The sequence below is a fragment of the Condylura cristata genome, unplaced genomic scaffold (genome assembly GCF_000260355.1).
Source record: "Condylura cristata isolate star-nosed mole 26May11 unplaced genomic scaffold, ConCri1.0 scaffold00037, whole genome shotgun sequence".
Lineage (NCBI taxonomy): Eukaryota > Metazoa > Chordata > Mammalia > Eulipotyphla > Talpidae > Condylura > Condylura cristata.
Window position 1 is genome coordinate 3,420,946 of NW_004567138.1, and position 23,369 is coordinate 3,444,314.

A 23,369-nucleotide genomic window follows, 5' to 3' on the forward strand; every position below is an offset into this window, starting at 1 on the left:
GGGGGGGGGAATAAGTCCCTGCAGGGTGCTAAGGACAAGCATCCTTTTAAAACCAACTTGGCCAAGCAGCAGGCTCTCCCCGCTCTTAACTCTGGAGAGGGGTGCAGTTTGCTCCCCAGTCGTGACTTAGACGCGATCTTTCAGTTTCCAGTTACAAACGTCCCATCGCCGCCCAGGGCATCCCAGGTCCCTGTGATGCCGTTTATTGTGGCAACAGTTCCCAGCAACTACCCTGGTCCCCGCGCCTCCAGCCGAGCCTTCAAGTGCAGGAGGTGGGAGAGGAGAGAGAAGCCGAGTGAGGGGTTTGGGGTGCAGGACCTCGGACTCTCCAGCACAGGGGCGCAGCATGGGGTGTGGACCGTCCCAGCCTGCTGAAGAACAGAGACAGGTCCCCGCGCCAAAGAAGGTCTGGGAAGAGGGCTTCAAGGTAAAACTAGCCAAAATAAACAGCCTAAAAAGTGGTCGGCCCTCGGTGCCAGGCTTGGGGGCAGCTGGAGGGAGCCAGTGGGGGTCCACGCGGGCTCCCAGCCAGCCAGGTGCAGGACCAGTGGGGTGGGCGCGGTGGGAATGACTTAAGTCAGCCAGTGTTTGACTGCAGGCTGCATCCGCCGCGCCCCGGGGAGGACTAAGTGGGGGGCTGTTTATGTTTTAAAAGCCGGTAAGGGCGGGTCACTTCCTGCAGCAGGAATAACTGGGTGAGCGGTGAGAGTCTGGTTAGAGTCTGCGCGGGGCTGCGGTCCTCAGGGGAGGGCCGTGTCCCTGGGAGTTACCAGGTATTGGTTTCCGGAAAGTGCGTTCCTTGGGAATTGCTTGGCTTTGGCAGAAAACTCAGAAGCCATCTGTCTGTACCCTCTGACTTCCCACATGAGAATCTTTGAAGGCCAGAGAGGCCTACCACATGCCACAGGATGCACAGCTGGTCTTAAGGACAGTGCTGAAGATACACAATCTTATTTTCAAAATGCTCTTTTCACTGCTGCTTGCACTATCTCTAAAGTTGCATCCTCTGTAATTCCTCTGGAGTGGTGAAGAGAACCCCCACCCCAACTCTCCTTAGGTATCTGCAAGGGTCTCTTCCACAGGGGTCACCTGCAGATTCGGTTACCCTACATCATCAAAAACAGGTTACTTTTGAAAGTGAGAGGGAACACTATTAATAACTTTGCCCAATCTGACTTAAGTCCATACTGTTGTTCACAGCAAAAGAGGATTATGGTCACCTTTCTTCAAGGGCACTTCCAGAATTATGGTTTAAAGAGCAGATACTTTTTGTCAGCAGGCCACATGCAACACACTACTCAGTGTAGTTATATAGCACCCACTGGGTGTGAGGTCCATCTGCTGGACTCTTAGGGGACATCAAAACCAAAACCCCAGGCCCTTCCTGGTGGCACAATGGGTTAAAGTGCAGCACTCTGAAGCGAGCCGCATCTGCTTCAGAACCCTCTGCAGCATGAGTTCAATCCCCGCCTGTGGAGCTCACCCACAAGGCACAGCAGACCTCTCCTGTCTCACCTGCTGCTCCCCTCAGTAGTGTACTTCGTTGTTCTGCTTCCCACTCTGTCTCTGGTGAATCCTCTCACCCCCTGCACCTCTGGCCTGTACCCAAGTTCTGTAAGCATAGAAGAAAACCACCGAGCTAGTCCAGGCTGAGATCCGGATCAGCACCCGGTGACCTAGGGGAGGCTGTGTCCACATGCCCACCTCTCTTAATTGCCCTCCTCTTTCTACCCCAAATACCACTGCCTGCTTCCTAGGGCCCAATTAACCTCTTCCTGGGTCTTCTTGCCTCCCTAATTCCCTAAAAGCCATGCTAGCCAGTCTACCTTTCACACTGCGATCTGTCTTCTTAAGAAAAATATTTCCTTGAGTGAGCCCTTTACCTGTGTCCTCTCTCTGTTCCTCTCCTCATGGCACACCAAGTATCTGCTCTGCCACACCAAGTATCTGCTCAGTTATTCCTGGCTGCCTCCCCCGCTCATGCCAACCCGGTGCTGCTGGGTGTAATGGCCTCAGGGCACACCATTCCCTCTTAACCCCACAGCTCCAACCCCCACATTAATGGGGTAACCCAACCCCCACCGCTATGGGGCTCCTGTGTCATCTTTTCATGTGGCAAGTGTGAACCGCTCCTCTCTCCTCCTAGGTGTGTGGGCTTCCGGTGAATAATTTGGTCATCTTTATTATTTGTGATTACTTTGGACAAATATATAGGAATACTTTTATTCTTTTTCCAAAAATACATTAAAGTATGAACCCACGTACTTTTCCCTGTTTTGTATAAAAGTCTTTGTATATTTTCTTATTTTATTGGTATGAGTATATAAGACTGCAATAGAAGAAACTCATCTCTATTTGTGTCTTTCCTGGCCATTATTATTTGCTCCCTACCGGGGTTCTTGGCTGAGAATAATTTTGCAAGAGGGAGAGCTAAAAAGCAACCTCTCTGAGTGTCAAATATACGGGTACCTCTAAACCAGCTCTCCTGCCAATCTGGGAGGGTTTCTGGTTTTCTTATTGAGTTTCCTGGAGAAGCCACTGTCTCTGTGCTGGATATTATTAAGCCACAAGGGCTTTCATCTAATGCCCGCCCCTACCTGCCCCCAACTCATCATCCTCCTGACCCCCAGGCCCATCATTCTCAAATAAAATCTGATCTTGTTGTCCTCTGCTGAAAAAAGTGACCACCCCTTCAGTTTGGGTAGGTCCTCAAACATGAATGTTACTAGTAGTTTAAGTTTCTGGAGTCAGTTCTTGTGAGCTATGTGACTTAGATCACGTTATTTAACTTCTCTGTGTCTCAGACCCCTTCTCTGCAAAATGAGAGTAATAATACTATCAATATTTGTTTTGGAGAGTCATGAAATGCTCAGACCAATATCTGTACAGAATAAGCACTTAATATTAATTGTTACAATTCTTATTACAGCAATTATTTATAAGACAAAATATTAAACCCTTAGCATGTCTTATTAGCATCCTTGAGTTGATTTCCTGTCATATTCTCCAGTCTCACCTCTGTGTGCTCATGTTTCAGTCAAACCTTTCTTCCTATTACCCAAACTCATTCCTAGTTGCATGCTTTTGCATCCACTTTCAGAGATTCTCTCCCCCCTTTAAAAAAATTTTTACATAGACGAACTGGGGTGTAGGCCAGAAGTGAGGGGTGGGGTGAAAGAATTCACCAGACACAGAGTGGGGAGCAGAACAAGCAGACCCACTGAAATACACTGCTGAGGGGGACAGTAGCGAGGAGACAAGAGAAGTCTGCCAGGCCATGTGGGTCAGCTCCCTGGCTGGGGAGCGAACTCAGGCTGTTGTAATAGCTCTGAGACTTAATCCCCAGGCCACCAGGGGAGCCCACTCTTCCCCCTCTTCTTGAACCACATTGCAAATATGTACCTAAGTTTTCACATGTCCCAAGACCACTCTTCCCAATCCTTTCCCCTCCTCCCTGTGGCTGCCTACCCCTTGGCTGAGGTGAACTTAGACTTCTCCTATCATATCTCAACACATTTTATTGCATTTCTTTGTTTCCATGGTTGCTTCTTACCCTGAGCTATGACATTCTTGGGGACAGAACTGTTTTTTGTTTTGTTTTGTTTTGTTTTTAATCTTTGTATCTCTGGTGCTTACTACAGAGCCATTGTTAACATGCCCCTTCTTGTTCTGCCAACTCCTTAATGTCTCCAATCACAGAAGACTAATGATGGTCCACCCTTGGTGGTGCAAGGGGTTAAGTCTCAGCACTATGAAGTTATCCAAAGCCACTGCAGCATGAGTTCGATCCCCGGCCAGGGAGCTGACACACATGGTGTAGCAGACCTCTCCTGTCTCACCCTCTGCTCCCCTCAGCAGTGTGTTTCAGCAGGTCAACCTGTTCTTCTCCTTACTCTGTCTCTGGTGAATCCTTCCAAACCTCCCCACCTCTGGCCTGTACCCAGCTCCTGTGAGCATAAATCAATAAAACTTCAAAAAACAAAATTAATGATAGTCAGCAAGAAGAAATTCAATATAAAAATGTCCTGAAAATAAGGCCCTTCCTGGCAGCACAGCAGGTTAAAGTACAGCACTAAGAAGCTAAAGCCACTTCAGCATGAGTTCTATGCCTGCCCCGGAGGTGACCCACATGGCGCGGCAGACCTCTCCTGACCCGCCCACTGCTCCCCTCAGCAGTGTACTTTGTCAATCTGCCTGTTCTGCTCTCCACTCTGTCTCTGGTGAATCCTCTCTCCACCCCTGCATCTCTGGCCTGTATCCCAGTTCTGTATGCATAAATAAATAAATCTTAAAAAAAAAAATGTCCTGAAAATAGGCTTAGTATTCTACTTACATATGTAGCTCTTTCCTGACACCAAGCACTTGACTTTGGAAATCTGATCTGGGAAAAGTTTGATTATTAATTTAACACTCTATACAAGGATAGTTGTGTTTTTGCTAACAAATGCATAGCACTGAGAGCTCAGGAATTCAGCAGTGTCTTTAAAATGAAATGAACATGTTTGCTTGTGTGAAATATTGATGTTTCTTAGCTCACAACTTTAAAATATTCGGAATCAAACTTCTTGAGGTCTACACACAGGCTGTCTCTTTGCTTCTGCCTTAGTCTAAAGCGGTGGGAAGCTCTTGCAATAAATTTATGCATAAAAAGTAGAGAACTCTTCTTAGCTGGAGAAATAGTCTTCTTCTAAGTGATTAACTCAAAGTTTCTTATTTGTCTTAAAAAAAAAGAGTCTAGATGGAAATAGATGCTCTCAAGGATCCTTCACAGCTTTGCCCTAATCATTGACAAGGAAGTTCTTGTTTATTGTTGTAAAAGATACTAAATTACTTCTTAAAGTAATTTAACTTTTTTGGAAAGATGATATTTCTGAGTGTGTTTAATGGTTGTTGTTGTTCATTAAAAGCAAACTAGAAGAAATTAAATTTTGAAAACTAAATAACTTCCTATATGTCAACAAATATATTTATAAAATGTCCCTTCCAATACTTTGATTTAAAAATGTCCAAGCACCAGGGAACCTTGACAAATCACTTCCTCCAAGCTATTGGGAAAATTTGTTACCCAAATGCTTTAGAGCACAGCATGATGTTGTCTCCAGACCAAAACTACAAACAAACCAAAACAAACTTGTCTAAGTTAAAGAGAGTAACTTTCTTTGACATGCTGATTACTCCCATGCTGTGAGTTTAGAATTCAGTTTTTCAGCCCTCCCTGGTGGCACAACAGGTTAAGCACAGCACTTTGAAGCTAAGGGTAGCCCCTGCAGCATGAGTTCATTCTTCAGCCAGGGAGGTGTGGATCACCTCTCCTGTCTCGCCCACTGCTCCCCTCAGCAGTGTGCTTCAGTAGAATCTGCCTGTTCTGCTCCCCACTCTCTCTGGTAAGTTCTCCCATCTCCCACACCTCTGGCCTGTACCACAGTCCTTGTATGCATAAATAAATAAATCTTTCAAAAAAGAAGGATTCAGTTTTTCAATTCTGAAATTGATTTAAAATGTTTATCCCCAAGACAATGAAGTATAAAAGAAAACTGACATGAAATGCAGAAACACACCGAATCTGTTCTGCTACAACTTTATTTCAAGGAGAGAATACCCTTCCAGCCACCCCTGTGTCTCTCCTCCAGCACACTGCACAAGGACTTCCCAAACCTGTGAAATATTCGCTCTTCATGCAAACTCGATCAAGAAAGCTATTTTGCCACATCCCTGAGGGGCATAGATCTAATTAATTTGTAAATATATTTGGTCTTTGAACTATGTTTATTCTCAAGTCTAGATTATGAATTGGGTTAAAATTTCCAGAATGTGTTATCCGCAGATAACATATTTGAAAGACATTCTTTGTTTTCAAAATGAAAAAGCCTTAAATTTCTCCTTTGGAAAGTGAAGACCGGAATATGTTATTTTATGCTGAAAGCTTGTTTTCATCTGCTGCAATTTCAGTTTTGGATACTCAAAGGCCTGAAGGCACACTGTATCTAAACAGGAATAAAGGGATAAAGATCCTTGCTAAGGACGGGATTAGTAGCTTTGATGAAACCAAGGGGAAATCATTCAGGGTTGTACCATTGAAATCTAGTCTGAGTTGGAGTTGCCAGCAACCTTTGTGGAAAGCCATTTTCAGACCAAAAATCTTCAAGTCTTCTTTCAGTTCAAACATAGGCATTTTGTTTGTTGCAGTTGTTAAGTTTGTCGCGTTCTGAGAACTGTTAATGGCAGAATGAACCCGTGGGCAGAGCTCAGTGTTTGCTAGGTTTAAAAATGGGGGCTCTGCAAAGCCCCCAAATAATTTATGAAAATACCTGTCAGACCATCACTGCAGATATTGGGTTTTAACAGTTTACTTGGAAGGAGAAGACTGTCCAACACAATCTTCACCTTGAGACTCAACCAGGAGCCTCTGAAAGGACAATGGAGAACTCGCAAAACTTAACTGACTTGGCAACTGCAGCAAACATAATGTCTACGTTGAATTAAGAGATTTGAATGGTTTCTGTCTAAGAACAACCTCTAGGGCCTTTCCTGGTGGTGCAGTGGGTTAAAATGCAGCACTAAGAAGCTAAAAGCCACTTGAGCATGAGTTTGACCCCTTCCCTGGAGGTGACCCACATGGCACGGGGCAGACTTCTCCTGACCCGCCCGCTGCTCCCCTCAACAGTGTACTTCATCAGTCGGCCTGTTCTGCTCCCCAATGTCTCTGGCGAATGCTCTCACTGCTCCTGCACCTCTAGCCTGTATGTACCCCAGGTACCTATGCATAAATAAAAAAGGGGCAGCCTCTAAATACCTACATAATCAACTGGAAGTCGCTGAAAGAACAACATTAGACAGGATCTCTTTTTCTAGAACAAGCATAGTTACATAGAATCCAGCAAAAGGAGACCCTGTCTGACACAGTTATTACTGCTATATAATAATATAAGAACAGGACCTTCCTAGTGGCACAGAGAATTAAGTCTCAGCACTGTGAAGCTGTCTGCAGTCACCGCAGCATGAGTTCAATCCCCAGCCAGGCAGTTAACCCACCTGGCACAGGAGACCTCTCCTGTCTCATCCGCTGCTCCCCTCAGCAGTGTATATCACTAGATCTGCCTGTTCTGCACCCCCACCCCACTCTGTCTCTGGTGAGGCCTCTTACACCTCACCTCTCGCCTATAACCCCAGCACTTGTGTGCATATATCAATAAATCTTGAAAAAAAAGAACATGTGACATTATATGGAAAGAATCTTTTCCTGGCTTGGCTGGTGATTTAGTGACTGCAAGGAAGACTGTCATTCTATGAAGAATGACAGATGAAGAAAAGTAGGGAAAGGCCCAAGTTGCTCTCCAGTGGTCTCCTCATGCTGATTCACATTTCACATCCATTGAGGTTTTGTTGCTTACTCGTTTGCTTGTTCAGTCGGTTGATTTTCGTATTTTCCCATGTCATCCTGAGCCACAGAGCAAATTCATTGTCAGCAAGCCACAAATGAATTAACTGTCAGCACAATGAACGGACATAGATTTAGCTAGAGTGATCTTGTTATATAAACATGGTGATCAGGAACTATGAGAGTCACCCTGAGAAGACACAAGAATCTCTAGTGGAATTATGGGAGGTGATGGGACCCTGAAGGCAAGCTGTTGTGATTTCTCCTCAGTCTCTGAGAGACTCCCAACTGGCATGGCTCCAGAAAATGGCCAAATGTGTTTAGGTTTTGAAAACCTTTATGATTTTATTACTGTAAAAGTACCAACGCCTTCCTAGCAATGTCTTACTTTATATGGTTTTGCTAAAGGGAAGGTTTTCTGTTTAGTACCTAGAGTAATCATTTAAATGACTCTGAAACACTATTGAAGCTAAAAGGCCTCAAACAGAAGGGTTGACAGGTCTATTATGCACCTTCCTGATATTTCTGGACCCGCCTCTGTCACCCATGTTCCCTGCCAAAGTATTAGTTTATGTGTAACCAAATTTCACCTGGACAATTAGAATAATCATAGGATACCCTAGAAAATCTCATTACACTTTTCTCATGTCTCTTGTTTGGGACTTTGACGGCTTTGACATGGGCCAGCATTTGGAGTCAGTAGACATGAAATCACAGATAGGCCATATTGAGTATGCTTTGAACTCCACAAGTTCAAAGTGATGTTGTATAAAGAAATAGAACGTCCTGAAAATGAGAAAGTGGGATTTACAGATGACCCTTTAGAAACACCTATTAATATAAAGCATGAATGTCTTTCGACCCAGTGGGTCACATCTAGGAATTGTTTCATGGAGCTGTCAAGTGAGTTAAAGGTACTATATATGAGTGATTATCATGCCAGGAATGTTTATCGTATTGAAACGTTAAAAAAGCAGGGCCCTCCCTGGTGACGCAATGGATTAAAGTGCAGCACCATGAAGCTCACCAGCAGCTGCTTCATTGTGAGTTCGAGCCCTGGCCAGGGAACTGACTCACATGGTGCTGCAGACGGCTCCTGACCCACCTGCTGCTCCCCTCAGCAGTGAACTTCATGGATCTGCCTGTTCTGCTCCCCACTCTGCCTCTGGTGAATCCTCTCACTGCTCCTGCACTTCTGGCTTGTACCCCAGTTCTGTATGCATAAATAAATAAATCCTTAAAGAGAAGAAAAAGAAAGAAAAGTTAAAAACAACTTAGATATCCTCCAATAGGAATTAGCTAAATAAGTAGTGATATAATTGAATAATAATGGACAATAATGCAATAGTCAAATAAACAACTCTTTTCCACAGTTAAATTGAACACGAAATAGGCCTCTATGCACTGGTATAGGTAAATGCCTGGCATAGTGTTAATGGAAAAAAACCAGATTACAGAAATAGACTATCATGTAATATATAATCTGATGTTATTTGTAAATGCCATTATTGAAATATAACCAGTATATCATATGACTCATCCATTTAAAATGCACAGCCATCATCACAGGCTAATTTTAGAATACTTGTGTCTTCCCTAAAAGAAGCCACCTTCCATTAGCAGCCAACCCCCCACTTCCTAAACAAACACTAAGTCCATTTTTTTTTCCAATTAATTTGTTCATTTGGAATATTTCATTCAAATGGACTGATTCTTGGAGCTGGCTTTTTTCACTTACCATAATGTTGGCAAGTGTCATCTATGTTTCAATATCTAATAGCACTGTATTCCTTTTTATTCCTGAATAACGTTCCTTTTTAGGGATATATCACATTTAATGTATCCATGTATCAGTTGATAGATATTTGGGCTGTCTCCACTTTTTTAGATAAAGAGTAAAGGATAATATTAATTAATAGTTAATTAACAATATTAATATTAATCAATAAACACTTGTGGATGCATTTTTGTGAATTTTTAAATTATTTATTTACTTATGCATACTGTAGCTAGGGTTTATGTCAGAGGTGGTGAGTGGGTGAGAGGGTTCATCAGAGTGGGGAGCAGAATAGGCGGGTTGATTGAGTGAAATACACTGCTGAGGGGAGCAGCAGGCGAGACAGCAGAGGTCTGCTGCGTCATGTGGGTCAGCTCCCTGGCTGGGGATTGAACTTGTGCTGCAGTGGCTACAGATAGCCTTATAGTGCTGAGACTTAATCCCTTGTGCCACCGGGAGGGCCCTGACTGTGTTTTTATCTTGCTGGGGTATATACCTTGGAATGGAACTTTTTGGTCATCTGGCAACGCTATGCTTCTCTTTAACGAACTCTCAAATTATTTTCCATGCTAACTGCATACGCTCTTCACTCCCACAGCACTGTATGAGCGTCTGATTGTCCACAGCCTCACCCACACTTCCTATCATGTGTCTATTTCACTACAGTCCTTCTAGTAGGTGTGAAGTAGAATCTTACTGTGGTTTTATTAGCATCTCCCCAATGACTAATGGTAGCAACCTTCTTTTCATATAAGTCTGATGTATTTTAAAATATTTGTATGAGCATACACACATGGATGAAGACATGGAAGGTGTTATTAGTGCTTTAGTGTATGGAATGGTACTTCGTTTTTCTACTGTGTCTCTTTACTACTCAGTCTTCCACCAAAAACTCAGAAGCAATAAGATGGTGAATGGAGAGAGGGCAAGAGAAAAGAGAACAAACAAGGTGAGAAAGCTGTGGCAAGGAAATGGCTTATGCAGCTCTGGGATACTTTCTGTCATGAGAACCCCTTGTGAGGACTTTGTACTCACTTGGATAATCAGGGACCCCCTCCCTGCCTCAGGTTCCTTAAATTAATCACATCTGCAAAGCCCCTTCTGCCAGAACACCATTACCACAGATACTATTTGGTTAAATATTCGTAAAGCAGATCATACAGCATGGTTTTCATTCTCCAAAAAAACATTGTCTAAGAAATCTTGACTCACAAGATTGTTTCCCTTTCATAGGCTGGTGCTGATGTGACTAATTCCAGGAAGAATTGCAGACCCCAGACCAAAGCTGCTCTGGGCAGTGACACCGTGGGCAGCCCTGAAGACCTGGGAACACAGGACCAGTTAGGAAGCTTACCTGGAACTATTCCAGAATGTTCTCCATGTCCCAGTGAAAGAAATGAAAAAGTGAATTCAGGTAAAAACCTCATTCATGTTGATTTCCATTAAGTACTTGTTCTCTAAATATATTTTATTAAATATATTTTATAGTAAGTGTCTAGTGACCTACTTTTACAGCTTTGTGGGGCAGAGAGTGCTCTATCGAGCAAGGTCTCTGAGTCAGTAGACTTGAGCCTTAGGTCTACATTATGTGAGTAAATAATGCTATCCATTTATCTTCTTGTCCATAAACTAATTATTTTTTCTTTTTTTCATATAAACTAACCCCTCACTGGTGGTTGAGATCAGGCCTTAAGAATAGATGCTGAACAGACTTTGGTTTAATTCCTTTAAACTCCCATATGTTAACATTTTCCCCAGGGAAACAGCTTATGTTTATTTATTTGAAAAAATAAATAAAACCTACATTAGTCTGTGGTTCCTGTCTCTCTCCATCTAAAGCATCAGAAAATATACATTAAAAGAATCTTTCAAAGATATAAACAAAGCAATTATAACCTGCTGAATGCTTCAGAAACGATTGGTGTTTTTTCCTATGGTGTGTTTATGCGTTGTTTGATTTCCCTGGCATTGATTTAAGAACTCTTTATATTTTACCAGCCTTTGAAGCAAGTTGAACTTAACAGATCTCAAGGAAAAGTACACTGTCTTATTAGGGGAGAAAGCCTTCATTTTATTTTTCGTCATTCTAGACACTTAGACACCAGTTAAACCTGGAAAATAGATGGCTTAATAAATGAGATTGCTTTCCTTGGATTTCCATGGCACAATCAGGTTACCCTAACTTTTCAAATTGCCCATGATTTGGGATTTTGATGTAATAAAGCTGTGACATCTGAAGGAGGAAGTGGGAAGATGCCATGCGAGGCAAACCTCGCTCTGTGTGTTTAATCAGTTCCTAAATTTATTCTCCTGTTGGGGATCCTTCCCAGACTGTGGCCTCCATGTTCAGTATTTCTGGTTTCAGTAAGACTGGACCTAGGTGTATCCTTCCAGGTACGCAGGTGAGAGCATTAGAAGTAGGCGAGAGCTAAGAGAGCCCAGCTCCGGAGGGAAAAAGTGCCAGAGACCCTGTTTCCAAAATGTAGTGTGAATTCATTTTCAGGAACTATCTATCACAGAATAAATAACACTAGTGCCCTGTGCTTTATGCTTGTTCCTTTCCTAGTTTCCTCTCTGTATCCCTGCTTTTCACATGGGCAGTCTATGTATGTTAAAAATTTCAAATTTCCCACATATTTCCTTTTAAAAATTACTCATGTTGAAGAATTTCAGATTTAAGAAATGTTCCCCCAATAAAAGAATGCCCTATATTTTTCCACAAATGTTAACATTACATCACATTTGCATAATCATATTGCCCCCCCCATATACAAGTATATTTTTTCAGAGTAAGTTATAGACATAACTGTACTTTATTCCTAAATATACCAGTATATATTTCCTAAAAAGGACATCGTTTTTTTTTTAAAGATTTATTTATTTATGCTTACAGAACTGGGGTACAGGTCAGAGATGCAGAGGGTGAGAGGATTCACCAGGGACACAGTGGGGAGCAGAACAGGCAGATCGACGAAGTACACTGCTGAGGGGAGCAGTGGGTGGGTCAGGAGAGGTCTGCCTCGCCATGTGGTCTGCTCCCGGGGCAGGCGGGAATCGAACTCATGCTGAAGTGGCTTAAGCTTCTCAGTGCAGTGCTTTAACCCGCTGCACCACCAGGGAGGGCCCTGTCATTCTTGTTTTTAAGGATTTTATTTTATTTAGCTATGCATACAAGAGTTGGGGTGTAGGCCAGAGATGCAGGAATGGAGGTCAGGGGTGAGAGGAGTCACCAGAGACAGAATGGTGAGCGGAACAGGTGAACTGACTGAAATACACTGCTGAGGGGAATAGCTGCACCATATGGGTCACCCCCAGGGCTGGGAATCGAACTTGTGCTTGAACTTGTATAGTGGCTGCCCATAGCTTGATAGTGCTGATACTTAACCCCTTGCACATTCTTTACAAATCACAATACAAGGATAAAATCAGACATTTAACACAGTATTATTATCTCATCTACAGACCATATCTAAGCTTCTGTTTTCACATGTTATGTCCTTTATAGATTTCTGGTTGACAGTTTAACCCAGAAACTCTTGTTCAATTTAGTTGTCATGTAGCTTACGATCCTTTAGCTTGGAGCAATCTTATAGTTTGACTTTGTTTGTTTTTTTTATAACCTTGGTATGTTTGGAGATCTAAGTCATTTATTTTATAGAATGTTCCTGGATTTGGGGCTCCCTGATCTATCCTTAGTTTATATGTCTTCAGCAAGAATACCAAAAATAATATTGCATCCTGCTTCGGACATCAAATCTGGAAGAACACAGTATCTATATGACTTTTTTTTTTATTATTTGCTTTGTGAAGTTTCTCAAACATGTTTGACTTTGGATGTTGAGTCACACAAAAAAGCCTTTGCTGCATGAAGGTTAAAGATGAATTCACCCACATTTCCTTCTAGATGTCACTCTTTACACTTATGCTTCAGAGGGATTTCTAATGGCACGAACAAATGCGAATGTAAATGTTAAATACATAGGGATCAAAACAGTATGCTCAGCATGATGTCAAATTTATAAAAGTCAAATTGTATATTATTTTATAACCAGAAAGAAACTCAATGTTATTTTTAAACATTCTCCTAATATTGTCCCATGAGCAAAAAAATCATGAAAATTACTGACATAATCTGGACCTCTATGCATAGGTTACCCAGTGGAAATGTCAAGCTAAATACTTTGGTGTTCTTAGGAAAAAAAGAAGCCTGAACTGGTTAAAATAATTTTGTTAGGGACAGATGTCAATGATGACTTAAAAAACATCTAGTGGAAGCTTGTAATGTGATATATTTGAGGAGTGTAGTAAGGTAGTAAAGAGCAGGGTGTTAAAGTCAAATAGACTTAAAACCTCCTTGGTGGCTCAGGTGTTAAAAGTCTCAGCACTATGAAGCTATTACAGCCACTAGAGCATGAGTTCAATCCCCAGCCAAGGGGGTGACCCACATGGTACAGCAGACCTCTCCTGTCTCCCCACTGCTCCCCTCAGCAGTGTATTTTGATCATTCCGCCTGTTCTGTTTCCCACTCTGTCTCTGGTGAATGCTCTCACCCTCACACCTCTGGCCTACACCCCAGTTCTTATATGCATAGATAAATAAAATAAGTCTTTTCTTTTTTTTCACACACTACTCTCCCCCAATCCTCAGATAGCTTCATAGTGCTGATTTAACCTGTTGCAATATCAGAGAGGACTCTAAAATAAATCTTTTTAAAAAATAAAGTCAGGGGCACTCCCTGGTGGCACAACGGGTTAAAGCACAGCATTATGAAGCTCTCCAAAGCCACTGCAGCAAGAGTTTGATCCCCAGCCAGGGAGCTGACTCATATGGCACGGCAGACTTCTCCTGACCTGCCCGCTGCTCCCCTCAGCAGTGTGTTTAAGTCAATCTGCCTGTTCTGCTCCCCACTCTGTCTCTTGTGAATCCTCTCACTGCCCTTGGCCTATACCCCAGTTCTGTAAGCATAAATAAATAAATCTTTAAAAAAAAGTGTCAAATAGGCCCTCCCTGGTGCTGTAGCGGGTTAAAGCACAGCACTAAGAAGCTTAAGCCACTTCCTCATGAGTTCTATCCCCGCCTGCCCCTGAGGTGACCACATGGCGCGGCAGACCTCTCCTGACCCGCCCGCTGCTCCCCTCAGCAGTGTACTTCGACAGTCTGCCTGTTCTGCTCCCCACTCTGTCTCTGGTGGCTCTCCCACCTTCCGCATCTCTGGCTTGTACCCCAGTTCTGTATGAATAAATAAGTAAATCTTTTTAAAAAAATGTCAAATAGACTGGCTTCCAATGTGATTACTTCATTTACTACCCATTTCCACATACGCAAGTTAATCAGCCTCTTTCACATCAGTTTCTCTCTCTCTCTTTTTTTTTAAGATTTATTTATTTGTGCATACAGAACTGGGGTACAGGCCAGAGGCTCAGGGGCGGTGAGAGGCTTCACCAGAGACAGAGCGGGGAACAGGCAGATCAACAAAGTACACTGCTGAGGGGAGCAGCGGGCGGGTCAGGAGAGGTCTGCCACGCCATGTGGTCACCTCCGAGGCAGGCGGGAATCGAACTCATGCGGAAGCGGCTTTAGATTCTCAGTGCTGTGCTTTAACCTGCTGCGCCACCAGGGAGGGCCACATCAGTTTCTCTTTAAGATAAGGATAATAATATCTCAGAGAGTTTGCATTTTAGTTAAATATCATATTTGAATTACATATTTAAATATAAAATATTTAGTATGGTGCCAGGCATAGCAGAGTTCAATAGTCATTATTATTATGTAAGACCACCTTCTAATACAAAAATCTTTCTAATTCCTTTAAAAGGAGTAGCCTCTACATTTTTTTGTTGTTGAATTTCCCCGTTTCTCAAGTTTGCAGTTTATCTGAACGACATGTTTTACCACTTCAAAATGAGCAGTTCAAAATGAGGTTTAGCTCTATTTCAAACACTTACATGGACAGAAGACAGCACTGGCAAGGTAATGAAATTACAGAGAATTTGCTGCATTTACTGGCAGGATCAGTTAGAAGAATATCTTCTAACAGGAAGGCTCATGTTCTAAAGTGAAAGACATCTGGTTAGAGAGAGAGAGAGAGAGTGTGTGTGTGTGTCTATCTTCGCACTTCAGCGCTATGAAGATCTCCTCAGCCACTGCAGCATGAGTTCCATTCCCAGAGAGGGAGCTGACCCACACGGTGCAGCAGACCTCGCCTGTCTCACTGTTCCCCTCAGCAGTGTATGTCTGTTCCCTATGGCCTCTCTGGTGAGTCCTCTCCTCACCCCACCCTCATGCCCTACCTCTGGCCTATACCCCAGTTCTTGTATGCATAAACAAATAAATCTTCAAAAAGAAGAAGAAATTGTCATAAAAGGGCACCATCCACTCTGTGGAATGCACTTGGTTACCATCAGGACTACCTGGTGATCACAAAATAGAAAGTAGCTCCTTTCCAAAGACTGCATGCACATTTCTGTGCTGAAGCAGAAACAGCTGCTTGTTTGATTTTTCATATACCTGAGTGATTGCCAAGAGGAGTCTCTCTCCTGAGAGCAGTTTATAATCCCTTATCAACTATTTCAGTGCTCATTTTAAAAACACTAATAAAAATGTAGCCGATGTCACTGGCTTCTACTTCTGATTTAGTTCAGACTCTTCAATGAGACCTACTTTTATTTATGTCGATTTAGCAGATGGCGCAATTGTAAACTCAAGGTTGCAGAACTAGAAGTCTCTTGGCAACATCATGCTGTTTATCCTTTGTATACAAAGCATAGAAACCAAACTGTTTGCAACTCATGAGAGCCACTGAAAGAATAGCTCATACCAAGCTGGGGTTTAGCTTCATAATTAGTAAAGTCCATGCTGTTGTTCCCAAGTGTCTAAGTGTCGTTACAACAAGAAAATAGTACATAGCAGCACATAAAAGACTTTTTGTTATGTTAACATGTAATCTGTTAAGTAAACAGGGCATTATTTTGATGAGTATCCTCTTTAAGAACATTAAGAAATTGAACTTCAAAGAACTCCAATGATTTATAATAGAAATAAATCTTTAGGTAAGAAGGTTGAGACTAAGATTTAATTTGATAGCAGGATTTAGAACGCATTCCTTTAAATCTTCATGCTTATATTTCCCTTTCTTTCTTCCCTTTCCTTTGGAAGACCTAGTGACCAATGGATTAATCCATAAATCCCAACCTCTAGAGAATGGGGAGCGACAAAAGTCATCAGACATCCTGGAGGAATTAATCACTCAAGGAATAATCCAAAGCCACAACAAAGTGTTTAGAAATGGAGAATCATTTGTCATGGCAAGTAATTTTGTAATTAACATTAGTGGATAGTTAAAAATAGCAAAGAGTATGATTGATCATAAATTATTCTTTTCTAGGATATGTATCGTAAAGTCACAGCACAGATAACAGCATTTATCTAAGCCGGTTTTTTTCTTCTGTGAATTTCCATGATCTTCCACACAGCATTGTTCTCAATTGATTCAAGAATTGTCCTTATTATCAATGATTAATGATTTTAATAAAGCATGCTTCTGTTTTACTAAATTTGAAACACAAAAAGCCCCATTAAATATCATGCCTTCAATCTTTCAGCAGTTTGTATTAAACACTGCCTATATACAAAACATTGTGAATATAAAATGAATATGAACGGTGATTTATTCTATAAGAACATAGTCCTAAATGCCAAAACTAAAACTGATATACTTACACATTTATATACGCAATTTCAGGTCCAACATTAGGAAGTATTGCAGTTGTTGAAAATGTTATGCTATTGTATTTGATGATTTATCTTGATTCGCTTACTATTTTTACCATCATATGAACAATATGTTTATTCTAATTTTACCTGATTGTGGACAAAGTCTTGAATTCTTAATTTTTTAAGTAAGTTCTGGGGAAACTTGCAAAGAGGTTTTATTGTTGTTATTTTGCTTATTTTCTTGTTTGCTAGGGTTTTTATTTTTTAAGCACTCGGCTGCATAGATAGAAGAAAGGTGAGAAGAAATAACACAAAAAAATGAAAGGACAGGGAAATAAAGAAATATTGTAGTAATAGTGGAAATTTAGACTCCAAATTATATCTAGGGCTCCACAGTGATTTTCAATCTCTGTTGCAGAAAAAGAGTCTATTAAAAATAAAAAAGAATATTCAAATCAAATTTGTCATCGATGCCAAGTTTCTTGGTGTTTAAATAAAGATGATTTCCTTCTCAATGTGTAGAAAATGCTGAGAACTCATGAATACAAGCTTAAGTAGCATTTTTCTTTTAAATAAGGAAAATACGTGTTTGGGGGAAAGGGGAGATTGCCAGACCTTGTCAACATATTGTCCCAATGAAGGCAGAGGTGGGTGGTTGTGGGAAAGATAAGGTCCAGACCAGGACAATTTACATTGTACAATGCTATTATGATCCAAGGCATTTGGAATAACTTGTCTTTGTTTAAAAGAACTAAGAGCAAGATGGGTCTTTAATAGGCAGAAGAGTATTTTTCCTAGTTGTGAGTCTCTGATGGTTAGGGGGGAAAAAAAAACTGTGGCAAAAGAAAAAACAGAACAATGTGGAGGAGGGTAGATTGTGGAAATAATTTGCTACAGAACTTTGTTGCTAAAGGCCAGTGGGAATAGGATTAAAACACTTTTCAGGGATTCAAACATCCATTCAGACTTATGTTCAGACAGGGCCTCGCAAAAGTGTCAGCAAGGTTAATTAATCGAGCTGCATTGTAAAAGAGATGTATCTATTAAAAATGAAACTCAGCTTGGTTTTCCTTAGCATCATTAAGTGAACCAAAGATGGGGACTTGTTTTCATATTATAAAGAAATGGAATGGTTGTCAGGTGTATAATTGGTGTGTTCTCAAAGGATTTAAATGTTACGGGATATCAGAGGTAGTCAAAAATGAGACATTTTGTTTTGCTTTGGAATTGGCCCAAGATATTCCTGTATGAGCGCAACTTGCCAGAGCAGTAATGCACAGTTTTGAGTTTTATTAACCAATGCAGTGAACGTTAGCCTTCCTGCTCATTCTAATTACCAAGGAAGATTTCAGAAATCCAGTTACCCAGGCCCTACCGGGGCCCCAGCGCAAAGGCTTTTGAAAGCTTCCAAGTGATGATGATAGTAACTACTTGTGGGTCGCCCAGGCTGAGAATCACTTCCCTGAAGTTTCAGTAAACTCACACAAAACTCCAATTCATTATAAAGGGTGAAATTGAGCCCCCCCCCCAATTCATTGTGAAAGAGGATTCTAAAATATTCCTAGATATATCACATTTCATTTATAGGACTAATATTAAACTCAAAAAGCGTATGTACATGAAGGAGCAATGGAATTGCTCATTGTCTGGGTAACATCTCTTTTAATTCAACTGAAGCTGAAAACCTAAGTGTGTCAGATACCAAACATCTCGCATATTTGGGGAAAAGTTATGAGGTCAGTATAAAGAGATAAGAATGAATGTTGAAGGAACGGAAAGGGATTCATATTAAGAAAAGAAATAACACTTTCTTAACACCACTGTAGCTTAGACATGCTATGTCATTTCCAGGTCCTCTAAGTAATTATAGGAGAGAAAAAAAAAGGGGGGGGGGTGGGAAATAGTATTAAACAGTTCATGCTTTAAATATCTAGTAATAATTTTAAGGAAAAATCAGATTTGATAGAAATGGCTAAAAACAAGTCAGATTGGGCCCTCCCTGGTGGCACAATGGGTTATGATGCAGCACTGCAAGCTAGAAGCAGCTGCTTCAGTGCCAGTTCGATCCCCGGTCCCGGAGGTGACCCACATGGTGCAGCAGACCTCTCCTGACCCGCCTGCTGCTCCCCTCAGCAGTGTACTTCCTCAGATGGCCTGTTCTGCTCCCCGCTCTGTCTCTGGTGAATCTTCTCATCACCCTTGGCCTATACCGTAGTTCTGTAAGCATACATAAATAAATCTTTTTTAAAAAAAAGGCACTGAGAGACGATGAAGCTGCTTAGTTAGGATTAACACCCACAAGAGGGAGGAGGAACATGATTTCCAGGCCTCCCTTTGGGCTAGTCCCTACAACCAGAAAGCCCAAGTCATGGCCAAGCTCCAATTGCCTCATTTTAGTTAAGATTCACACTTCTATGTTGAGTATGGTGAACACTTCCTTAGGGGATCTTGGGTTACCATAAATCTGTTACAGGGCAGAGAGAGAGGGGCACTCCTGAACCCCCAAACCTGCTTGATCCAAATAGTTTCTGCCATCTGCCGCATCAAGACTGTATTAAAGGGACTTTAATACAGTGAATATACAATACAGAAGAGAAAGAATATAATGTCTAAATCAAACACCTGAAGTTACCCATCCCCTCGTGGGCAAAGTCAACCCAAAAGGGACTGGCCCAGAGCAAGGCCTGAAAGCTGCCACAAGATTAAAGCACCTTCTGGCTCGGACCCATGGAAAAGGGTCAGAAATGGCCAGACAGATCTGGGAGGAAAAGAGCAAAATCAAAATCAATATAAACACTGCCATAGTTACCTCCCTACAGGTCTCTCACCCACATCTGCCTTAGTCAGTCCAGGGTCAAGAAATAAGCCCAGTTTCTTTGTCACATGCTTGCTGCTCCATGTGGCTTCCTCAGGTCTCCTTCTAGTTCTCCATCCTGCTTCCTTCTTTTCTTCTACCGTGATTCCTTCTCTTCTCTCTTTTTCTCTCCTCAGCTCCACCCTACTTCTGGGTGAGGCAGGGAACCTGGAACTTCCCCTTTTCCTAGCAACCACTCAGTTCCAATCCCCCTTTTGATTCTTTTATACCACCATTTCTATGGTGGCACAGATTTTAGGGTACAGTCAGTCACCAACATTATCCCTGAATGTCCAATATGTCGGCCATAAGTGGAAAATAGTCCATTAGTGCATGTGAAAGGAAAACAAAAAAAACTTCTGGTGTATATCAAAATCACAGTACCAGAACAAAACAAAATTTTAAAATCTGTCTCAAAGTTTCTCTCAACCTTGATCCCAACTTTGTTCAACTATGCACAAGTGAGTGAACTCTAAAAAAAAAAGGATTTATTTATTTATGCATTCAGAAATGGGGCATAGTCAAAGGTGCAGGGGTGGTGAGAGCCTTCACCAGAGACAGAGTGGGGAGCAGAGCAGGCAGGTCCTGAGGGGAGCAGTGGGGGGGGTAGTTAGGGGAGGTCTACTGTGCCCTGTGGGTCAGCTCCGGGGCCCAGGATCAAACCTGCACCGAAGCAGCCACGGCTTGGATTAGCAGGGCCGTGCTCCAACCTGCTGTGCCACCAGAAAGGGCTCATGCACGCAACTTTTCATTGTAGAAACTTATTAGTGTGGCAGGCACACACCTAGAGCACGTTTTGTTCATTTGAGACCCACTTTCCAATGCCCGGGGCCCCTATCTCATTCCTTAACTCAGGATAGAAATCTTCAGTTTGTTCTATTCACTCTAGAACTTTCAGCCATGTAAATTCTTCATACATTGTTCCTACCCTCCTACTGATCTGTCTGATATTAATTTGCTCAGTCAGAGAAGAAACAGAGGAATGCAGGAAGGAATGATCAAGTTCAACTTGAGAATTTTAAAATTCTCAAGTTTAACCTTTAACCTCGAATTATAAACTCACTGCCCATGTACAACCTTTTGACATCTTGCATCTTTCTCTAGGCCTATTTTTTTTTCTTTCTTCCTGAGATCTCTTCCAGCTTTAGAGTATCTTTGCATATTTTATCATTTTGACAATAGCCAATAAATAAGCCTGGGAGCTAATAAATTTTTTTTATATATATTTTATTTATTTATTCATACAGAACTGGGGTACAGGCCAGAGATGTGGAGGGTGAGAGGGTTCACCAGAGACAGAGTGGGGAGCAGAACAGGCAGATCTACGAAGTACACTGCTGAGGGGAGCAGCGGGCGGGTCAGGAGAGGTCTGCCACGCCATGTGGTCACCTCCCAGGCAGGCGGGGATCGAACTCATGCGGAAGCGGCTTTAGCTTCTTAGTGCTGTGCTTTAACCCGCTGCGCCACCAGGGAGGGCCGGGAGCTAATAAATTTTGATCTTTAAAAATTAGCTCTGTGGTTACCAGGAATTAGAGCTTTAGATATTAATGCTTTCACCTTGTTATTTTTTAAATCTGCCAATAGAAAGTTTAGATTTTTAGGACTGATGTTTTCCACTGGGTTTATTCTGTGTTTCCTGCCTTTCAACTCTGCCCAGGAATCTGCATCTCCATTTAAAAAAATATCTTCTTCCAGGTGAGCCCGACAGAGACACCACTGAGAAAACCACCAGCCAGACTGGAAAAACTTAAACTCAGAAAGGAAGTCAAGTTGTTCACGATGAAGGACACAGATGAGAAGATGCAGGTAGCGGAGGAGCGCAGGAAGGTAGCTCTCGCACGGAGAACGCAAGCTTTGAGACAGATTACACGGATTTGTATTACGTCTTGAAATGATGTCTGCTTTCTATGTTGCATGTTTCATACCCCGCGTATGGAAGGAATAAAACAGTATCCTGGCATTGGTTGAATTAGTTGCATCGGACAGCTTAAGGACATAATAGCCTGCTCTCTGAACTAAGTACAGTGTGGAGTTTTCTTCATATTAAAAAAATAATAACTCCCCTTGGGGCCAGGGCAGGGGGTGGGAGTGACAGGGTAGAAGATGGAAGCTACAGCCTGTGAGCTTTTGCTCTGATCTCCTCCTGCCCTGTCAGCCACTCTGCTGGAAAGCAGCCCAGCCTCAGAACTGTGGTCTAACAGCCTTCATTTCCATCACCCTACTGACGGCTCAGAAGCTCGGTGACACTCAGCACTGTCTGTACCCTTCTATAGAAATACCTCCACTAGTTTGTAAAATGACGGACAAGGACCCAGAAAACTCATAAGTGCCCATTCATATATATTTTTTTACTTATATATCTATTTACACCACTGTTCATTTTAAAACAGTGTTTACCTCCACCCTCCCCCACTTCACCCACCTGTCATCACCACAATGCCCACATTCCTCCCTCCTTCTGATCCCTCTCTGTTCCCCTTACCTGTCGGATATTTCTGGGTTGTAATTGTCTGTTTCTTTTTTGTTAGATGTGTTGTGTTGTGTTTTGTATTATAATAATAACATACTTTTTCCTCCCTGTGTCTTATTTGGTTGTTTCTTTTTTCTTTTTCCTTCTGACTTACTTAACTGAGTATAATTCCTTCCACCTCTATCCATGTTGCTGTGAATGGCATGAGTTTATCCTTTTTGATTGCTGAATAGTATTCCACTGTATATATACCTGCCCATTCATATTAATCTGCACTTGAAGAAAGTTATTCAGTTGTTTTTCACTCTCTCCTACTGTTTTTCAGATTAAAGAAGAAGAAATAAGGAAAAGACTACACAGTGACCAACTTTTGCCCCCGACCCTCCACTCAGATTCAGCTGAACTGAGACCTGAGGCTCCTTTGGCCAAAGGACATACAACTGTGAAATCTTCTGGGTTGGAATCACCTGACCTGCAGGAAGGGAAGCTTTTGAAATGGAAAAAGAGTCAGAGTGAAGCAACCTCAAATGAGAGAAATTACAATGGTGAAGGTATTGGGGTCATGGTGGAGTCAGACATGTCTTACAACCAAGCAGATGACATATTCTAATACACCATTTTACATGGATTTCATGATAAAGCACCATTCTCTCCAGTTGTGATGCTTTTAGTGTGTTTTATGTTTTCTTTGATTGCCTTATCCGACCCCACTGTGATTTCTGCCTTGGGCTTAGCAATGATTGTATGAACTACATGGGCCAGGGGTTAGTTGAGTAAATTAAATGGCTGTGCTATTTAAGGGGTGGGAAAGGGGAGACTTGTCGAGCTTCCACATGATAAGGCTGGTATTCTTCAGCATGTCTTCAAACATTGTGAAGATGTCTTTTATTTTAAGTAACTTCCAGCTTACACCCATGGGTTTGTGCCAAGTAAAATCCTTCCTTTTCAACCCAGCCCCTTAGCTATGCTCGCCTTCATAGGATCTTTGAAGACAAATTGCATGGATTTGTGCTACATATATTAATGATCTTCTTATATGCTTGTATTCTATGTTCAGGGGCTGGGCTTTTATATGGTTAAGATGTGTTAGGAAGAATTAAAGCAAAATCTTTTGTTTTGTTCTTTTATTTCTATTTTCTTACAGAGTTGTTCCTTTTTGTACAATATTTGATTTCTC

At 41.9% G+C, this 23,369-nt stretch overlaps 1 protein-coding gene across 1 annotated transcript; it reads left to right on the forward strand.

The window, feature by feature from the left end:
* The first annotated feature begins 346 nt into the window (after positions 1-346).
* On the forward strand, positions 347-22,802 carry STMND1 (stathmin domain containing 1). Its single transcript, XM_004693285.1, has 6 exons — positions 347-427; positions 10,389-10,569; positions 16,311-16,453; positions 18,034-18,042; positions 21,418-21,549; positions 22,518-22,802. Exons 1-6 carry the CDS (start codon positions 347-349, stop codon positions 22,800-22,802), a joined length of 831 nt encoding a protein of 276 aa, XP_004693342.1.
* The last annotated feature ends 567 nt before the right edge of the window (positions 22,803-23,369 follow it).

Coding starts and splice junctions, on each gene's coding strand:
- STMND1 (XM_004693285.1), top strand. CDS start 347: ATGGGGTGTGGACCGTCCCAGCCTGCTGAAGAACAGAGACAGGTCCCC. Junction 428..10,388: donor TCTGGGAAGAGGGCTTCAAG/GTAAAACTAGCC, acceptor TCCCTTTCATAG/GCTGGTGCTGATGTGACTAA. Junction 21,550..22,517: donor TAGCGGAGGAGCGCAGGAAG/GTAGCTCTCGCA, acceptor ACTGTTTTTCAG/ATTAAAGAAGAAGAAATAAG.